The following is an 18,076-nucleotide window of genomic DNA, read 5'->3' as shown; positions in this document are numbered from 1 at the left end:
TGTAGTACAGCTGAACAATTCGCTGTGATTACCCAGGCAATTCCACAAACAGCAGTAAAGATGGTGATGGTAATGTCAGATGCTAATCCCAGTCACTTTCCCCTTCACTTTGTCTCACAATTGTCTTATTCTAAAGAATTTTTAAAAAGTCAACATGTTTAAAAGGGAACTCTTCTTTCGGCCATAAGAAAGAAAATAACATAAAAACTAAGATCTTACTCGACCAAATTTCACTAAAAGCTAAAGAAACACACTTAAAAGCTCTCTTTGTAATATTTTTTAGGCAAAGATTTAACATAGTCAAATGCGTGTGTGTATATTTTGTAGTTGCTGTCTTTTACAGTTTTGGCCCTCTTCGCACACTGTAGCGAAAGCTGATTGGCCAGCTGTTTATTGACATCCAATCACACCACGCAGCTGCTCGTTCACATAGGCTACGTGCCTTGAAGTGCAGTCGGACGATGGGTTGGTCGTCCACGGTTAGAGAGTCTACGAAGCGGGTTTGCGAGCGTTTGTAACTGTCGACTTTTCACCTACAACCGTTCAGATATGGAGAAAGTTGTCCTTGTAACCGGCGCGAACAGGTGAGTCCACCGAAAAAGCGTTTTAGAATTCAACCAAAACTCCGTTAAGTCACTTGGCTACATGAAAACACAACTAATTAACTCGTAAGAAACTAGTGAGTTTCTGAGGGAGAGTGTCCCTCCTATTGAGAGATTAACAGCCTCTAAATGTGTCATAAGCTGTCCGTAACACCTCTGAGCTGTAATAATGCGCACTCATTTATTCTTACTTGTAGTTATTTGAAGTGTTTGAGTGTTAGCTTCCAGCTTCTAACTTCACACACAGTTATGAGAGTGGCATGACACAAGAGAAACATCTGCATTCCATAAACATCTGCCTTTTCTCTATCCCAAACTGCACACAAGTGCAGCAACAGTAAGTAATACCAAGTAAGCCAGAGTCAGAATGAATAATGCATGAAACGCTACTTGCACAACTGTTCTCTCCGTGATTCTTTAACCTTTTTTCTTTTTAATGATTTTATTGCCTTCTTGTGATTTTATGTAGCTGTGAAGCACTTTGAATTGCCTTGTGTATGAATTGTGCTCTATAAATAAAATTGCCTTGCCTTCCCTTGCCTTAACCTAGTTCTTTACTCTTTGCAAATCCCAAAAATCTGTGAGGTTAAAGGCGTGTGGATATGACCGGTTAGGTTTCTTTGTCGTGTGTGTGTGTGTGTGTGTGTGTGTGTGTGTGTGTGTGTGTGTGTGTGTGTGTGTGTGTGTGTGTCTCTGCAGCGGCATTGGCCTGGCTTTGTGTGAGAGGCTGCTCACCAAGGACTTCCAGCTGCGACTGTGCCTGGCCTGCAGAAACATGCAGCGGGCTGAGGCTGCCCGCTCTGCCCTCCTGAACTCTCACTCCAGCGCCCGTGTAGATTTACTGCACCTCGATGTGGGCTCCGTGCAGTCAGTGCTCAGTGCTGCTAAGGAAATCAAGAGCAGGTGAGACACCTCTGACACACTGACCTCATACACAGATCATTATCTTCACTGTGCAACTTTCATCACCTGATCATAAGCTGTGAAGAAAAGGCTGAGATTGTTGAGATTCATTGATCTTTATGCTTATTTGTGTTCTCACAGATACAGCAGGATTGACTTTCTGTATCTAAATGCAGGCATTATGCCTAACCCAGCCGTGGACCTCAAAGCATTTTTCAAAGGTCTCTTTTCCAGGTAAACTTCAGAAACTAGCTCATTATTGACTCTTTGATACTGGCAGTTCACCCCTCTTATCTTCCCTTACCTTCATCGTTGCAGGAATGTTGTCAACATGTTTGCGACGGCACAAGGTCTCTTAACTCAGCAGGACCGTCTCAACTCAGATGGCCTACAAGAAGTTTTTGCCACTAACCTGTTTGGTCATTTTCTTCTGGTACAGCACAGACTGCACACACAACCACCATGCAGCCCATCTTGGTTTATGAGACTTGCAAAGTCATTGCATTGTGTGTTTATTTCTATTTTACAGTGTCCCAACTTATTTGGAATTAGGGTTGTAGTTCTTAATGTTTTACTGTATGGTGCCAACATATTGTAGTTGTGAAGTGTCTCTATGTACTGTCAGAAAAGGAAAAAAACACACTTCTAACATCCATGGTTGTATTATCACCTCAATTTCTGCCAAATATACATGTTACCTGCAAATGTTTTCTCTGTCCTGGGAAGCTGCCATTTATGTGTTTATATGCCAGATCAGGGAGTTGGAGCCTCTCCTGTGTCAGCCAGATCACACATCCAGGGTTGTGTGGACATCCTCGAGCAACGCCAGTCGCTCTGCCTTCAGCATCGAGGACATTGAGCACAAAAATGGGACGGAGCCCTACAGCTCATCCAAATATGCATCCGACATGCTCAGCCTGGCTCTCAATAGACACAAGAACAACCAGGTTTGTCAGCGGTGGTACAGTAACGACTAACAACACAAGCTTTTAAATCCACAGTCCTTTGTGAGGATGCCTGATCAGTGAGACTTACAGACCAGAAGATGGCACAACATTTTCTTTGTGACAGGGGCTGTTCTCCTCTGTAACATGTCCAGGACTGGTGATGACAAATTTGACCTACGGTATCCTCCCTTCCTTCTTCTGGACTCTGATCATGCCCATAATGTGGATAGTGAGTTGTCATTTATTTTGCATCTGTGTGCATGTTAAATTCTGTGTTCAACAGGGCTCGAGTTGTCTCATCTTCTCGTGTGTTTCTTTTATCCCTCTTAACAGATAAGAATATTCACCAACACTTTCACGCTTACACCATATAATGGAGCAGAGGCGCTAGTATGTTATCAGCTCTAATTTCCGCATGATAATCTCTCCAAATAATTCTAATCTGTCAAGAGTTCATGCACCATGAATATAAACTGCTGCTCTGGTTGTCCACAGTACTGGCTGTTTCTTCAGAAGCCTGAGTCTCTGGATCCAAGAGCAAAGTACCACAGTTTAACATCAGGGCTTGGAACAAGCTACACTGAGCCTCGACAAGTGAGTAATAATAGATCTTTGTGTCCACAGACTTACCACTCGAGTTTTTTATTATTTATTATTTACAGTGTCGGGCAGAAATAAACCACAGTACCAGTAACTAAACCATTCTTAACTTTACTTTGCAGTAGATTGCTGGAACTTCAACAACATTCATATTTGCATTGTGATTCAAGTTGTGTGGGGGTTTTTTTGTTACTTGAGTGGTGAACTACTCAGACGACAAACATTTTGGGGCCGTACATTTACTTTTGTGTGTTGTTTCCTCGACAATATCTTTGGAGTGCTTAGCATTGAGGCACATGCATGGAGAAGATGCTTTATTTATGTAACTAATCAGGATTTTCTGTAACGACAACTAACTTTTTGTTCTGCAATGTTCATGTTTCAGATGGGCATTGACGATGAACTGTCTGAGGAGCTCTTTTCAAAACTTCTTGAACTTGAGAAAGAAGTCAAAAGGAAATTGAGCAAGAGCAATGCTGATAACGAAGCCTACCGGCGGTATATCAGTGATGTAGAGTAGCAATGAGTCTCTGAGTAGATAGTTTTGCTCCCTTAAAAATGGACCGTGTGCTGTTTGAACTATTATCACAGCTCAGTTTATTACTTGATAGACTGCTCAGTGATGTTTGATGTATGCATGCTGAGCTGTGGTTTAGGGTATACACAGGCATACAGAGTATAGCCACCTGATCTCTTCATATTCATTAGTGTGTTTTAAGTCACTTTTTATTTTCCTGGGAAGGCAAAAGCATGACCGGCCCCATGTCTGCCCTCATATTATTGACACTAGTTGCCTCCATTGAATGGATTGCATCAGATTTGGGACACATTTCTTTCTAATGCGTTCTCCCTGATGTTAAGCAACATTAGATATAGGACAATGTGTTTATACTGCTGTCAACTGTTGATGGCAAAGTACTCACTGTACTTCAGGTTTTATAACGCGGTGGGTATATCTTTTGCTTAATGGGTTGCTTCAGAAAACGAAATCCCGATCAGAAAAGAAGTATACCCACCACTCAAGCCACCACTTCACCCCTGTACATAAGAGTTTAAGTCTGTGACAAAATTATGACTACATCTGAGGTTACCAGTTGGTAACACTATTAAAAGTAGTAACATGTACAATGAAACTAATTATTTATAATAATAATAATTTAAAAAAAAAAGATTCCCAGATTCAGCATGGATGCCAGAGTAATGAATTATTTTAGGCTATTGTGATGGATGTAGTGACATCTAGTGGCGCAAATTGCATCCCTCTGAATAACCCAAACCTCACGCCCAACCACAATGGTCATGTAAAGTGTGAAAGGTCTGCCTCAGAGCAAAAGTCTTGCTTCACTCGTTTTAGTTACCATAGCAACATGGCTGAAAATTGAGAAGGAGACCAGCAGTGTCTTTAGATACTGATCATTGTAAGGTAATGAAATCTAAATCAATCTTATTTTTACACAATTCTTTACTAATACGAATATTGTTACGAATATTTATCCCATCTCTACCAATACATTGCCTCAAATGTTACACTTTAGATATGATTTTATTGCTGCTGCTGTTGTACTAAATGTGTTTGCTCAGTGTGCTCCCAACATGATCAGTGTAATCTTTAAGCCTCTTATGTATGAGACTAAATTAGTCTCTAAATTTTGCAAATATATCATTTCATATCAATTGGCAGTGTTTTTGTTTGTTTTTTCATGTAAGGAAAATGAGGCAAGCATCACACAACTGTAAAATTTCTTTCCAGCAGTACGAAGTTGACCCAGATGACACTGAGAGGTCAGATTAGCATCACTGCAACAACTGTGCGGATGTGAACGACCACTCTACAAACCTATCCACATGACTTAATTTAGCTCTTTCGTATTTCATTTTGGCTTATATTCCAACACCTGTTCCAAAAAAGTTGGAACACTGTAAAATGTAAACAATGACAGAATGCAGGACTTGAAAATCTTATGAACATAAAAAACAGATCACATATTGAGAAACAAATGATCTCATCTCATAGAGTTGGGACAGGGCCATGTTTACCACTCTAGCATCCCCTCTTCTTTTAACAGCAGTCTGTAAACGCCTGAGAGACGACGAGACCAGTTACTGGACCTTTGGGAGAGGAATGTTGTCCCATTTCTGTCTAATACAAGATTCAAGCTGCTCATCTTTGTTGTATTTGGTGTGTCATGACGCGCCAAATGTTATCAATCCAGTACTCTTCTACCAAGCAGCCATGCTGTTGGAACAGATGCAGTTTGGTATTGTCTTGCTGAAATATGCAAGACTTTCCTTGAAAAACATTGGATGGGACCTTTCAGCATTGATGGTGAATTTCCAGATATAGTTCCATAGGTCCAAATGCACCCCCAGACGATCAGAGATACTGGCTATTGAACTGAACGCTGATAACAAGCTGGATGGTCTCTCTCAACAGGAGCATTTCTGGATCATGTTCACATCTGGCTTCTTCTTTGCATGATAGAGTTTAACCTGTGTTTGTGGATGGCACAGTGAATTGTGTTCATAGACAATCATTTCTGTGGCCTGTTATAATTGGCTTTGTTCTTAGACATGTATTCATATTCTGTATGTTTCTAAACAATTTATGTTCCTATTTTGTACTTTTCCACTCTGCTCATACCACACAATGTACGTCCTTGAATGGTCCAAGACTTTAAGATAGCATAACTGGACTAAATAACTGGGTCAGATGAAGCTTTTCTGTGTTGTCAGATAGGTCTGTTACCAGGTGGTGGGCCTGGTCATGTCACTAATAACTGGCCAATTATACTCGGTCGCGTGTAAATCCAACCTCTGTGAGATAAATGTGAACTACTTCCGGATATCGGGACTCAGGCTGACAGATTTCCTGCAAGAGGTCTGTAACTCCTAGTCCAGCCCTGCCATACTTTACCTGTGACCAATAATAAATACTTTGTTTGATTTAAGAGTTCTCCAATTTGTTCTTGGGCGTCCAATGAAAGAATCGAGCTAACAGGCCCATGCAGTGATTCCATTGACATAATCATGTCTGCTTTTAATGCTGTGCCTGAAGATAACAGGCGTCCAATATTGATTTCCGCTCTGCATCCTTAGCACAGAAACATCTTCCAGTTCTTATATCTACTGTAGATGATGAAATATTCAAAGTCTTCAGAATTTTATGTTGAGGAATGTTATTCTGAAGTTTTTTTTTTCAGATAGCTGAACTTTTTTTTTGCTGAGACTCAGCCTCTTTCAGGTGCTCTTTTGAAACCCAGTCATCTTCCGGCCTGTTGCCAATTAATTATCTGCAACATGTTCTTCCAGCTGTTTCTTATTAGTGCCACTTACTTTTCCAGCCTTTTGTTCACCTGGCTTCTGGTTTTGTAAATGAGTTAGATGACAGGGCTAGATGACTCTCAGACATCTTATGGGAGCATCGAAAACTGCTACTTTGTTATTTGAAATTTATGAACACACCCTTTTACAGACATTTCACAAAAAAAGCTGAAAAGTCTGTAAAGGTTTCATTCCTAAATTCCATCTGGTCTTTGGAACTTATGACATGAGGAATGTGTGAGTGGGAAAGCTGCCATTTTGACAATATATTTTTCAGGAGGGCCTTAATTGTTTCAGCAAGACAATATTAAACCACCTCCTACATAAATTATTAAAAAAAAGTTCTCCAAGGTAAAAAAAAAAAAAAGTCAGGGTGCTAAAGTGGAGCAAATAAGAGGTGGGGCAACATAGCAGTAAACCTTATCCTCTTCCAATGTTTCTGATGGGCTTGTTCACTTAGGTTTCAAAGATTTAGAAAGTAGATTTGAAGAATCAGAAAGTAGTTTTGGAGGCTCTTCGTCATTTCTCTTCCAATTCAGCCATATTTTCTTATTGTGGTTCGTTCTATATCTAAGTTGAGAGATTTTAAGTAAAGTAGTCCCGTTTCTTTTTGTTTTCCTTTTCAAAATTCCACTCAAGCCCTTCTTCTCAGTTACAAAGATAATGCTCCAGTGCTCTAAAGATCTAGTTTGACCAACATTTGCACGAGACAGTAACATTTAGAAATGGCCGTCCTTTGGTACACGCCTGGGCAGAAGAGGAAGACTGAGATGTAACATCTGTGGTGAGAAGAGCCTGTACCTTGTGACATGGACTGTTGTTTTTTTTTCAAAGTTTTTGACTGTTTATGGTGAATGTGTTGTGTCAATGTTCAGAATTGATCAGTATATTGTTCTTTATTGCATTTGTCGTCAGAAAGGTCTGATATTCCTAAAACTGTATCATGTAGTGGGTTTCCGTCGACCTTGCATCGACGCAACTGGTGGGATTGTCTTACCAAGTGTCAGCTGAAAGTAAAATTCCAATTCCTATAAATATTAATCAGTGTTGTCCCCAATTTTTCAGTCACTTCATGTTTCATTTTCACACTAGTTTGTGTAAATTTAATGGCACATTGTCTCAATTGTTTTTAAGTGATTAAAATCAGTGCAGAGACTTTTTTTTTTTAGCAAACTGTGGCAAGTAACCGAACATATTTTGTATGTTTTTAATCAAACGTTTTATCTAAGCTCCAACCTGTCCTCAACCTGTTTGGTTGGAGGTTTCTCTTTGCTTGCCCTTAAATAGTGGATTTTGCAGGCCTGTCAAATATGTGTCCAACAATAGTCACTCAGCATGCCCCCACGAGCCCAGGCCACATCAGTTTCAGCTTTTTACAAACAGACAAATCCCTCTTAATCTCAGGATATCCATCCCTGCGGCATCAGCATAAAGGTCACATACAGGTTCCGATAGTTTTTAATAGCAATAACAAACTATGTCAGGTACATAGCCTACGGGAGTTTACTTTTACAAACGTTTATTTGTACCATGAGACATCATATAATTTCTTGTGATACTTATTTCATTTGGTCGTCTACATTTCTCTACCTTAAGCTATTTTTTTCCTGCTGCCACAAACTAACCAGCATGTCATGACAGTGCTGAGAGCTTGCCATGATTCTGACAACTTCTGTGAAATTAAAATCCGGATTAATATAGGGGAGGATGAAAGTATGTCGTTATATAATGTAAATAAAAACATTGCATCCACCGCGTGCTTAGATTGGTGCGCCCCGCGCGAAGTCCCGGATGATGCTCGCACCGGAAGAGAAGGGGCAGCTCTCCCAGCCATCTTGTGGCAGCATCCAGCGAATTGGTCGCATCAAGCCTCGTAGAATCGGAGGAGAATCCCGTTGAAGGGGCGCCATCATGCCCGGACACCTGCAAGAAGGCTTCGGCTGCGTCGTAACCAACAGGTTCGACCAGTTATTGGACGATGAGTCCGACCCGTTCGAGATCCTGAAAGCTGCTGAAAACAAGAAGAAGGAGGGGGCCGCCGCTGGTTCCGCCAAGACCGCAGCTCAAGCCGCCAAGCAGCCGAAGAAGGAGTCACAGAAGGACAGAAAAAACCCGCTGCTGGACAAAAAGGAGGAGTCTCAGGCCCCAGTCCCCCTGAAAAAAGAGGGTAAAAGTGGCACCTGTTCTCCCGCGTATATGAGTGTTTAGTGTTTTTATTTCCAAATGTCATGTGCGGCTTCTGTTAGCTTCATTAGCTGCTGGTCTGAGGGAGAAAACAGCGTGAGGTCAACATGGACCCTGTCCTGTTGTTATTAGAGGACACACCATTAATGACCACATGAACATGGGTCATTGGAAACGTTCGAAACACTTTGCTAAAAAGCCCCGGTAAAGCCTTCGCTGAACAAACCGCCTGGTGTGTCGCAGATATGGTTTCCTCCAGCATCTGAGAGGAAGGTGCAGTGTTGGGTTACTGGCTGATGGGTGATGCTCGCGCTCCGGCTGCGCAGCTCTGCCCGCAGTCTCAGGCTTTGCGATGCAAAAAAAAAAAAATTGAAGGTAAACATGTGCACGGGGGAAACTAACCAGAACGCGACTAACGTGTCTGCTTGTCTGGATGCTTCGCTTTTCAAACTTTGTCATCCTATAAAGGAAATCGTCAAAGTCAGAACCGAGCTGATGGAAACAAACTGCAAACGGGCTCGTTCATAGTTTCAGTGAAACAGGAGGAGTGACACACCACTCATCATGCTTTACATGGGATTCTGCATGCACATGCGTGCACAGGGGGCAAGACGAGTGTTGACGTTTAAACTGGCACACTAGCACATAAGCAATGTTCACACTAGCATACTGTGAACATTTTTTTTTTTGCTCCTGTGACTTGCAGGCATCAGGCGGGTGGGCAGAAGACCAGACCAGCAGGGCCTGCCTGGATCCCAACACCAGGGTGGGCAGGGTGAGGGGCGACCTGGAGACAAGAGGCCAGACCGGAGACCACCTCGCGAGCGCCGTTTCGAGAAGCCTGCTGAGGACAAGCCTGAAGGAGGAGGAGAGTTCCCCACAGACAAGTGAGTAGCTGTAATCGAGCTGCAGTCCGAGATAAATGGAACATTTAAAAGTGCAGGTGAGCCCACAGCTGGCTGGAGTTGTACCAGAGTCTGTGCAGCATCTATTGAGTTTTTTGGAGGGAATGAAAGAGGTTAATTATGCAGAAGTGTTAAAACTCTGAGCAAGGTGTCAGCTCTTTTCTTTTTTTTTTTTTTTAGCTTGTTTAAGCTCACATTGTTTTGCTGACATTTATTTCTCGGAAAGGCTGTGTGGATGCAAATTTCAAAGCATCAAAAGCACAAAAATGATCAAATAAGATGCCAAGATTTCATCATTATGCTACATGTGAGTAATCAGTCATTAAATTGAACTTTTACTTACTTTGTAAATGAGCCTGGGAAGTACTCTGTTATGTAACGTCATGTTGATAACCTTTCGTTTTAAGTGTTTTTTACATTTTTAAAATTTATTTCTGTGTTTATTTTTTTTGTCCATCAGGCCCTCTGGAGACAGGCCCCCAAGAGGGCGTGGTGGTGGCGGCCGGGGCGGGCGCGGTGGAAGAGGACGGGGCATGGGCCGAGGAGAGGGCTTCGACTCGCGCGGGAAACGAGACTTTGACAGACACAGCGGCAATGACAAATCGTGAGTCCGACACTGGGGTGGTGTTCAGTTACGGGTGGAGTGGGGCTGGGCGAAGAAGTGTGTGTGAGCGGCCTCTTATCTGCGGCGGGCAGAGACCAGCGCTGAAAAAACAGTCTCAAAATTAGATGCCAATTAGATTTATGCCGATCTCGGTGATCAGCGCGAGGCATTTTCAGTCCGCACACCCAGCCGTGCATCCCTCTGCAAAAATGTTGTGATAATATTATCTTGCCATGCTGCTGGAGATTTTGCGGTTCAGAGACAGTAGTGACTTACGAGAGTCTGATGCAAAAGTTTAGTCAAGTTTTTTTTGGTTATATTTCAAACAGGCCATGTGATTGGACTACTGTCATTGTCCAAGGATACAAGCATGGGAGGAAAATCTATCTATTGGTAGATCTATTGTGGTAACATGCTCCTCTTCCACGTGTCACTTGTTTTTTATGGTGATGTCACAGACCAAAACTATTGACAAACATTTCTAGCTGTTGGCAAATGAGACAGCTTACAGCCATGTACATTTCCTAATGTTGCACGTTCGTGAATCCTCCCCCACAAACAAGTTGAAGGCACGCCAGCTCTTGTGGCTATTCTCTTCATTTCTGGCTCATTCTGTTACTTATGGTTCAACGCTCGGGACAGGAACTGTGAAGCGTGCACCAAGCACATGGACCAGGAGTGATTCATCCGGGTGTGTTTCCGTGCTTTTGAGAAGGACTAACATGTTTACATGTATTTTAAAAGTCTGGGTTTTGCCGGACTGACCGTATAATTATTAGACGTGTTTTTCAAACATCGTGTAAACCTTCTAATGAGGGCGTCTAAAAATCCACAGTATTATTCAGTCGAACCACTGTGAGGTTTTTTTTTGTTTGTTTGTTTTCTGTTGTCCCTGAAAGCTGGTAGCTCACAGTACCCAAGGCCCATAAAAGGGTGCCGCGTGGACACATTTTGAGTTGGGTGAATCGCACTGGGCAGTAGGCTCAGCCTACTGATGGGGGGGAGCGACACACTGCAGCGACTTCATTTGCAGAATCCAACCTGGACCTTTGACCTCAATGGAAATACAACAGACTTGGGGCTGAAATAATCTTTTGACACCGGGGGGCCCTGAACCAGTTCTAGGTGCAGTCGGTTTTGGCCATTTCAGACATAAGTTTGACCGCTGTGTGCTGTTCAGGATATCTGTGTAGCCAGTTTGGAAGCATGGAAGAAATGTAGTTTTATGTATTCATTTTAATGTTTAAACTACCTGGCTGTATAATGGAGGGTGTTTTTTTTTTGTTGTTGTTGTTGTTGTTGTTGTTTTTTTATAGTCCAGCTTGTTATATCGGGCAGACTTAAATGTCCCTTTTCCGCTAAAAGTTTTTAAAACTGCAACTTATTTACTGTCCTCGGCAGAAGAGGAGCACGTACTGCGTTGTCTGTTTGTTGGTGAACCCCTCTTCATGGGCGTGGTGTTTGTTTTCCTGCAGCAATCCAAAATCTGAGGAGAAGCGCAGCGGCAGCGGACCGCACAACTGGGGCAACGTGAAGGATGAAGTGAGGTGAGCTGTAGCGCCGATGACACACGTTGATTATCTCTACTGACCTACTCTGTGTTATTTATTTATTTATTTATTTAGTAATGCGAGTTCAAACGAATACAGTGTCGGGTGTAATTGTGCATTTATCAGTTTCTGTGGCTCCGTCTTTGTTCCCAGCGAAGCTGAGCAGACTGCTGCTCCTGAGACGACCCCAGAGGGGGAGGAAAATGCACCTGCCGGCTCCGAGAACAAGTGAGAATGGCCTTCTTGTCACACATTTGGGTGTCGGGTTACAATTTGATGTGTAGAAAAGAAATCTCACCCGTTAAAGCAATTTCTGATAAATATGTCATCGCTTAGGAAGTGGCTCTGTACCGTTAACTGAGTATCTGCGTGCACGTGTGCGTGACAAAGCTCCGCTGCAAATAGGATAGACAATGTAACTGACCTTCTGGCCTCAGGATTAGGGAGCGTGTATAGAGGGGAGGGCGTTGGCAGCCTGAGGTCTGAGTTTCCGTGCTGCTGTGTTGCATTGCAGAGAGAATGAGGTCGAAGAGGTGAAAAATGAAGGTCCCAAAGAGATGACCCTGGACGAGTGGAAGGCCATGCAGGACAAGGAGCGCACCAAGGTGGAGTTCAACATCCGCAAGCCCAACGAGGGAGCCGACAGCCAGTGGAAGAAAGGATACGTGCTTCACAAATCCAAGAGTGAAGACGTAAGTGTGGCGATTCCTCGCTGGATTTTCTGTGTGATCCATTTAGGTTCGGCTTTCCTTCTCAGAGGAGAAGTGGTTGTCCGCAGGGTCTCATAAACATTACGAATAGAACACTTTGAACTTAAATACAGAAGCAATCGATGGTTTTTGTTTTGATGATAAGGTGCTGAAGGCTTTCTGACCAGAGAACCTTGCTCTGGTTTCCAGGCACCTCGTAGAGACCCACAAGCTGCACGAAGGACCCCGAGTTCCATTTGAGTGAGCTCCTAATGTGTCAGATCTGTGCAGCAAAGTTCCAAGTCAATAGAAAAGTGTTTGGGAGCTTAAAAGTTTACAAACCTGCACACTAATCATTTTCAGGTGAATTAAAACCAGCAACTGAGGAATTTGTTGCTCGAGTAAGGTGGACAAAGTTGCCTGCCGGTCACAGAGCTGATCACGTTGTCACCATTCTCATGTTGTCTTTTAAGACGGATCTTTCATTTAAAAAGGTGACTGCATCAGAGACAAAGTGTCCCTGGCAATAACTTTTCTTTTCTTTTTCAGAGGCCTGTTGGTGCTTTGATTGATGCCGTAGAGACGGAACCAGAAGCCCCGGTTGTGTACCCTAAGGTGCCTTTATTTCTCAGTGATCTTTCATCCACATAATCCATGAAAACTTTGTTGACAAACTCTTTTATTTTCAATTATGAGTAGTTGAAAATGACTGTCTCTAAGGGATTTATTTAAGATTTGAATGCTTCAGGGGGATTGGAGAAATTCAGAGACTGTAACTTTGTGAAAGTTTCATAAATAGGATGGCTGGTCTGAATGCCGGTACTCTTTTTCAGCAGGGCACCGTTGACGAGTCCGCCGACCATCATTTCCGCAAACCAGCCAACGACATCACATCCCAGCTGGAGATTAACTTTGGAGACCTGGGCCGCCCTGGCCGCGGGCGTGGGGGCGCTCGTGGAGGCAGAGGAGGAAGCCGCGGCGGGGGAGGCAGCAGGCCGGCACGCGGGGGAGGACGGTCCGAAAAGGTAACAACAAAAGCACCCGTTGCTGCCGACAACAAAGGTTTGGTGTTCCTCACAAAAGATCGAGCTTGCTGACTGTCAAACGGGCTGTAGAAGCACTGACTTGGAAAAGCTGCTGTGGAACACTGAAATAACAGAGCAGAAGCTCCGCCATTCACACGCTGACTGACGACCTGTCAGCGGTGTGGGCGGTAGGGCTGCGAAGTTGGCCTGCAGCCGTGCTTCTTTTAAGATTCATAATAAAAAGGCTGCCACCTCATTTCTATGGATTTGAATGTGACAAGAAATTAGTTGATTTTGTGTCGTACCTATTTAAATCAGCGAGGGCCGCATTAAAGACACAAAGTTTGGTGGTCACAGGTCTAACATTTTACAGTTGGATAAAAAGCTTTTTTCACAGACAGTCTGTTGACATGTCTTTGGTTGTGTAAAAACGGTAGGAAAAAGGCAGGAAGGATGACCCGACTGTTGGACTTTGATGCTGTTGAAAATCTGCCTTCTAACAGCCGAAGATAGAAAAGGTCTTGGTAGAAGACAGCCAGCGCCTGCTCATTCGTAAACGGCGTTCTCAGTACACCAAGCCGACCGTTGGCCATCAGGCACATCTGTGTGTGTGCACCTTTGCCTTTTGTTGGATATTGATTATGTATTTTTTTCCGCATCACAGCTGTCGCGAGGGTTCACTCTGATCTGTTCAGCTACAGTCCTGCAGGCTCTGGTCTTTTTTTTGCTTAGCAAGCAGCCAGATACAGCCAAGTTTCTCCCATCTGATTGGCTGTTGCGAAGAAGCCAGATAGTTAATTTGACAAGTTACACAAAATCTCTCACTCTTCAGAATGAGCAACACTTTTACAACAACATGGCCATGTGAGGAAACAGAAGACCAATTGATCATCATTAGGCGCATTCCCACTGTAGGAACCTTTTGCAGTTCCTATAACCTTTTAAGGAACGGGGCCGTTTTTTCCTGCATTTGGACATACAGGAACTAGTGACCACGGCCCTCAATTCCTATAACCATTTTAGCTGCTCCTCCGAGGCCGGGTCTTTTCTGGTTTCCATAGGAACACATATGACGTAGGTGTTCGGTGGTTGGTAGCTACGCCCCTTGTCAAGATTTATGCTTCTTTATGTTCCTAATGTGCTCAACGTAAACAGTAGAATAACAGCTGTAATGTTTACTCATACCACACGGACACAACCGGCACGTGTTTAATAAGTTAAACTTACACGCCGTCTCCTTTGTCTGCGGCGCTCTGCTCTCCTTTCTTCATGAAACGAAATGTTACGCTTGCGCTCGATCCTGACTCTCTCTGTGTGCTCTTCCAGCCTCGATGTTAGACGCCCGATGTGATCGTCCATGATTAATATCACCATCATGCAGACCATGAACACGGTGGCCTCCCCGCTCTCCATATTAGCTTCTTGGTGGTGTTTTTTCTACTCTCCTTACTTTTCGCGGGTTTTGTTTTGTTGTTGAATGTGGCGCTAAAGTAACACGTCACTGTCGCAGACGGTTGCATCGCATCAGTCCCTATCAAGGTCCCGACTCATGTGTGAATGCAAAATGAAACCGTTCCCCTGGGGAAGGGCAGTTATCAGAACGGAATTTGAGATGGACCGTTCTTAGAACTGCTCTGTCCGAATGCGGCTATTGATGACTTGAGAGAGCAGCTCTGTGTGTACTTTTTAACTCCGTTCTTTCAGTTTGTTTTATTGAATAACTCGTACGGCACCGTCCCCTTACGCACACCCGAGTGATGTCGTCTTGGACGGGTGTAGATTGTGCATCTCGGCTGGCAGTTAAAAGTTGAGTTCTTCTGCTATTTTTGTGGCAACATGAGGAAACCCAGCAGGGTGCCTCCGGTTCTTCACACTGATTTTATGTGTAAGAGCCTTTCATCTCATCGTAATATTTATTACCCTGGTGGAATATGCGATGTTCGACAGTTTGTGTAATACAGCTCATATGTTCCCGTTTTACTCTTTTGTTTAGTTTTTGACTCTTAGCTGAAGTTCTTATGAAAATGCATCTCAGCCGTTAATTTAACTCTCCCTGCTGGTCTGTGTTTGGCAGGAAGTGCAGGACTGCATGAAAATGAATGAGCATTAAATGCTGCTGGGATTGTTTGTTTGGTTGTTTTTTATTTATTTATTCTTTTTTAAATAATAGATAGATGACTATTTGGTTTTTGTTTTGCAGAAAGTACATTAAAAGAGTTAACTTTGGTAGCATTTAGAGTTTAAATTACTCTCATCAAGGCTGCCACTGGGATACTTCATCTTTGTCAGGAACCTTCCTAAATGAGAACTGCAGTCCTGGGGTCTGGTCGACTGGTCTTTTTTTACACAGCAACGAACCGCGTACCTGGAGAACTTGTTGCAAGTTATTCTGCAAGTTTCTCCCGTCAGCACTTTAAATCTAACCAGTGGTTTACCACACAGATCCACTGGGAGAGCCTCAGTGGGAAAAGACTGGTTCTTTTTTTCTTTTCTTTTTTTTTAAGACGTTGCTGGAGGTATTGGACGCTAAATAGTATAAACATTTGTTTTGGCCACAGAAGGGAAGCTGGGAGCATTGCCAGACAGATTCTCGTGATTGCAATCTCGTGAGAAACACTTCTCGCATGATCATTCAGTTATAGTGATGGTCTGGAACCCCACCCCCCGTTGTTTGTTTTTGTGCAGCTACATTTTGCTGTGGTTTTGTCTCATGCAAACAGCGGTTTGATCCATTATTAATGCATAAATACTGCTTGCTGCTGCTCCTCCTGGTACAGGTCTTCTTAACGTGGTTCCGTTTGTCATGTGTCTGCTCCCACCAGGCAAGCGGAGCGTCAGTCCCCAACGTGGATGATCCCGAGGCCTTCCCAGCCCTGGCCTAAAGACTCCCATCTTTCACCACCAGCCCACCCATGTGCCCTTCCGGGCCCCTCCTCTACGAGGCTTGCATGCTTACCACATCTTCAAGTATATAAGAAAACAAAGAGAAAAGAAGAAAAAAAAGAAAAAAAAAGACTCATTCCATACCATTCACAACACCCGAGGACTAAAATTTTATCAGTTTTAAAGAACAAAAGATGAAGAAGAACCTCTTGTTACACTGAAGTTTTGTATTTAGGAACATGAAAGCAGGGATGTTTTCATTTTTTTTTTTTCTCTTTTTTCAGAGATTATGCATACTTTCATCGATTCCTTTTTATTTTATTTTATTTTTTGTGCTGCTTGAATTGATGCATTTCTGCGATTAGGTTGAAGTGTGTGCATCTCTTCCCTCCAAGAGCTTTTGTGCGCCCCCCCCCCATGACTTCAGCTCAGTATTATGAGGTCGTTTGTAGAGAAGACAGTAATACACACTGATGTGGTAGCACTACACTACATAACAAACTAGTACTTGATGTCTGAAGTACAGCTTCACAAGAATTTAAAGTGTAATTACTTGGGTTCTGACCACCCATCCCTCAGTGAGGCACAAATTCAGGATGGGTAACCAGCAAAGTGACTTCGTACTAAAGCTTGGTATTTTTCTGCTTGTTGTGCAGTGAAAGTTGATGCCTCTTTTTTTCCAATTTTTATTCTTATTTTATTTTATTTTATTTTTTTTCCTTGTGGACCAGTGGTTTAGTATCGCTTTGTATCCCCTGATCCAGATGTGCTACCTGTGTTTTCGGGGTGTCCCTGGGCCCAGTGTATCTTTAGGCTGGTCCTCTTAGGTCACACAGACTGCTACTTGTACATTCAGGACCACTAAGCAAATATTGTGTGTTTCTTTTGTTAATGATATATGCGTGTGCTTGTGTGTGCGATTGCAGCAAAGCGTGAGACTGAATGTGTGGGTTTGACAGCTAGTTACTTAGAATTGAAGTATTCCTCTGCTTTGAACCTGCTCTACTCGTACAGTAGTACAGCAGGTTCTCGCCTGAAGTAGTTCATACTGTCTTTTGAGAAGTGATTGTTCAAATGTAGACGAGAGCGATAGATGGACCATGGACATATCTTGCTTCTGCAGTATCTGTACTGTCTACAGATTTCAAAGCACTTGGTTTTTATCAGCACCAGTCCTCTGAAGATTGTTTTTCTTCACTTTTAAAAGCCGTATTCGCCGTCTTTTTTTTTCCCCCCTTTCACGTGCAGAAGCATCGATGCATAACTCGTCTGAAAGAAACGTCAGCTATCATTGTGGAACAGTCATGAGCCACAGAATGTAATGTAAGCTAATGGTGCTTTCAGCTGCCTGTGTCAGCATTTCCAGTGAGCATTTTCTTTTAATAAAGCGGGTATATATTTTTTTTTTTCCGCTGGGGTTAGGATGGGGGGGGGGGGGGAGGGGAGGGGTGAGAGGTTCCCATTGAAGAATTTTAAAGCTTTACATGTTGTGCTCTGCAAAGGCTCGCTGGCAATTCGCCGATACAGATGACTGGAGCAGTTTTCTTGTAGGACTGTTTGAGCCACATGACGACGAAACTTTTCTGCAAACATCCCTGTTCTAATAAATTGCTCTAGAGGTGTTACATTTGTCTGTCAATGCCTGTTGGGCTGTTTCAAGTCAATGCTGTGATTATTATTTTATTTTTTTTCTTTGTTTTTATTATTATTTTTATTTTTTAATGAGCTGTAAACATCTGTGCTGCTGGGTTGTTTCAGTGGGACTCTTCCCAGTTTATCCCATGTAGATTTGAATAATTAAAAACCGTCACTAAAAGTTTGCTTCACATTGTTGGCAGTTTGACGAGCAAAGCAAAATGGAGT

At 43.0% G+C, this 18,076-nt stretch overlaps 2 protein-coding genes across 4 annotated transcripts; both read left to right on the top strand.

The window, feature by feature from the left end:
• The first annotated feature begins 442 nt into the window (after window positions 1–442).
• LOC142399358 (3-keto-steroid reductase/17-beta-hydroxysteroid dehydrogenase 7-like) lies at window positions 443–6,000 on the top strand. 2 transcript variants are annotated; one of them, XM_075483980.1, is made up of 9 exons: window positions 443–584; window positions 1,302–1,505; window positions 1,647–1,739; window positions 1,824–1,938; window positions 2,258–2,452; window positions 2,577–2,681; window positions 2,786–2,842; window positions 2,948–3,046; window positions 3,438–6,000. In XM_075483980.1, the coding sequence occupies exons 1-9, from the start codon at window positions 550–552 to the stop codon at window positions 3,570–3,572; spliced, it is 1,038 nt and encodes a 345-aa protein (XP_075340095.1). In that variant the 5' UTR covers window positions 443–549; the 3' UTR covers window positions 3,573–6,000. The 2 variants fall into 2 exon arrangements, with proteins under 2 accessions (XP_075340095.1, XP_075340096.1); XM_075483981.1 differs by lacking the exons at window positions 2,786–2,842; window positions 2,948–3,046; window positions 3,438–6,000 and having other exon boundaries at window positions 2,605–2,681.
• A 2,166-nt stretch (window positions 6,001–8,166) lies between these two features.
• Window positions 8,167–18,029, top strand: serbp1b (SERPINE1 mRNA binding protein 1b). 2 transcript variants are annotated; one of them, XM_075483979.1, is made up of 9 exons: window positions 8,167–8,540; window positions 9,264–9,444; window positions 9,923–10,066; window positions 11,542–11,613; window positions 11,770–11,844; window positions 12,131–12,308; window positions 12,855–12,920; window positions 13,142–13,330; window positions 16,153–18,029. In XM_075483979.1, the coding sequence occupies exons 1-9, from the start codon at window positions 8,285–8,287 to the stop codon at window positions 16,210–16,212; spliced, it is 1,221 nt and encodes a 406-aa protein (XP_075340094.1). In that variant the 5' UTR covers window positions 8,167–8,284; the 3' UTR covers window positions 16,213–18,029. The 2 variants fall into 2 exon arrangements, with proteins under 2 accessions (XP_075340094.1, XP_075340093.1); XM_075483978.1 differs by having other exon boundaries at window positions 13,139–13,330.
• The last annotated feature ends 47 nt before the right edge of the window (window positions 18,030–18,076 follow it).

The sequence above is a fragment of the Odontesthes bonariensis genome, chromosome 14 (assembly GCF_027942865.1).
Source record: "Odontesthes bonariensis isolate fOdoBon6 chromosome 14, fOdoBon6.hap1, whole genome shotgun sequence".
Lineage (NCBI taxonomy): Eukaryota > Metazoa > Chordata > Actinopteri > Atheriniformes > Atherinopsidae > Odontesthes > Odontesthes bonariensis.
Note: the sequence above shows the minus strand (reverse complement) of the source record. Positions and strands in the feature narration are given on the sequence as shown.

What these genes read in the sequence shown, in the direction of transcription:
- LOC142399358 (XM_075483980.1), top strand. Translation starts at nt 550, where the DNA reads ATGGAGAAAGTTGTCCTTGTAACCGGCGCGAACAG. An exon ending in TCATGCCCATAATGTGGATA is followed by an intron (nt 2,682 to 2,785) that starts GTGAGTTGTCAT and finishes CCCTCTTAACAG; the next exon opens with ATAAGAATATTCACCAACAC. An exon ending in GCTACACTGAGCCTCGACAA is followed by an intron (nt 3,047 to 3,437) that starts GTGAGTAATAAT and finishes TTCATGTTTCAG; the next exon opens with ATGGGCATTGACGATGAACT.
- serbp1b (XM_075483978.1), top strand. Translation starts at nt 8,285, where the DNA reads ATGCCCGGACACCTGCAAGAAGGCTTCGGCTGCGTCGTAACCAACAGG. An exon ending in AGTCCCCCTGAAAAAAGAGG is followed by an intron (nt 8,541 to 9,263) that starts GTAAAAGTGGCA and finishes TGTGACTTGCAG; the next exon opens with GCATCAGGCGGGTGGGCAGA. An exon ending in CCTGCCGGCTCCGAGAACAA is followed by an intron (nt 11,845 to 12,130) that starts GTGAGAATGGCC and finishes GTTGCATTGCAG; the next exon opens with AGAGAATGAGGTCGAAGAGG.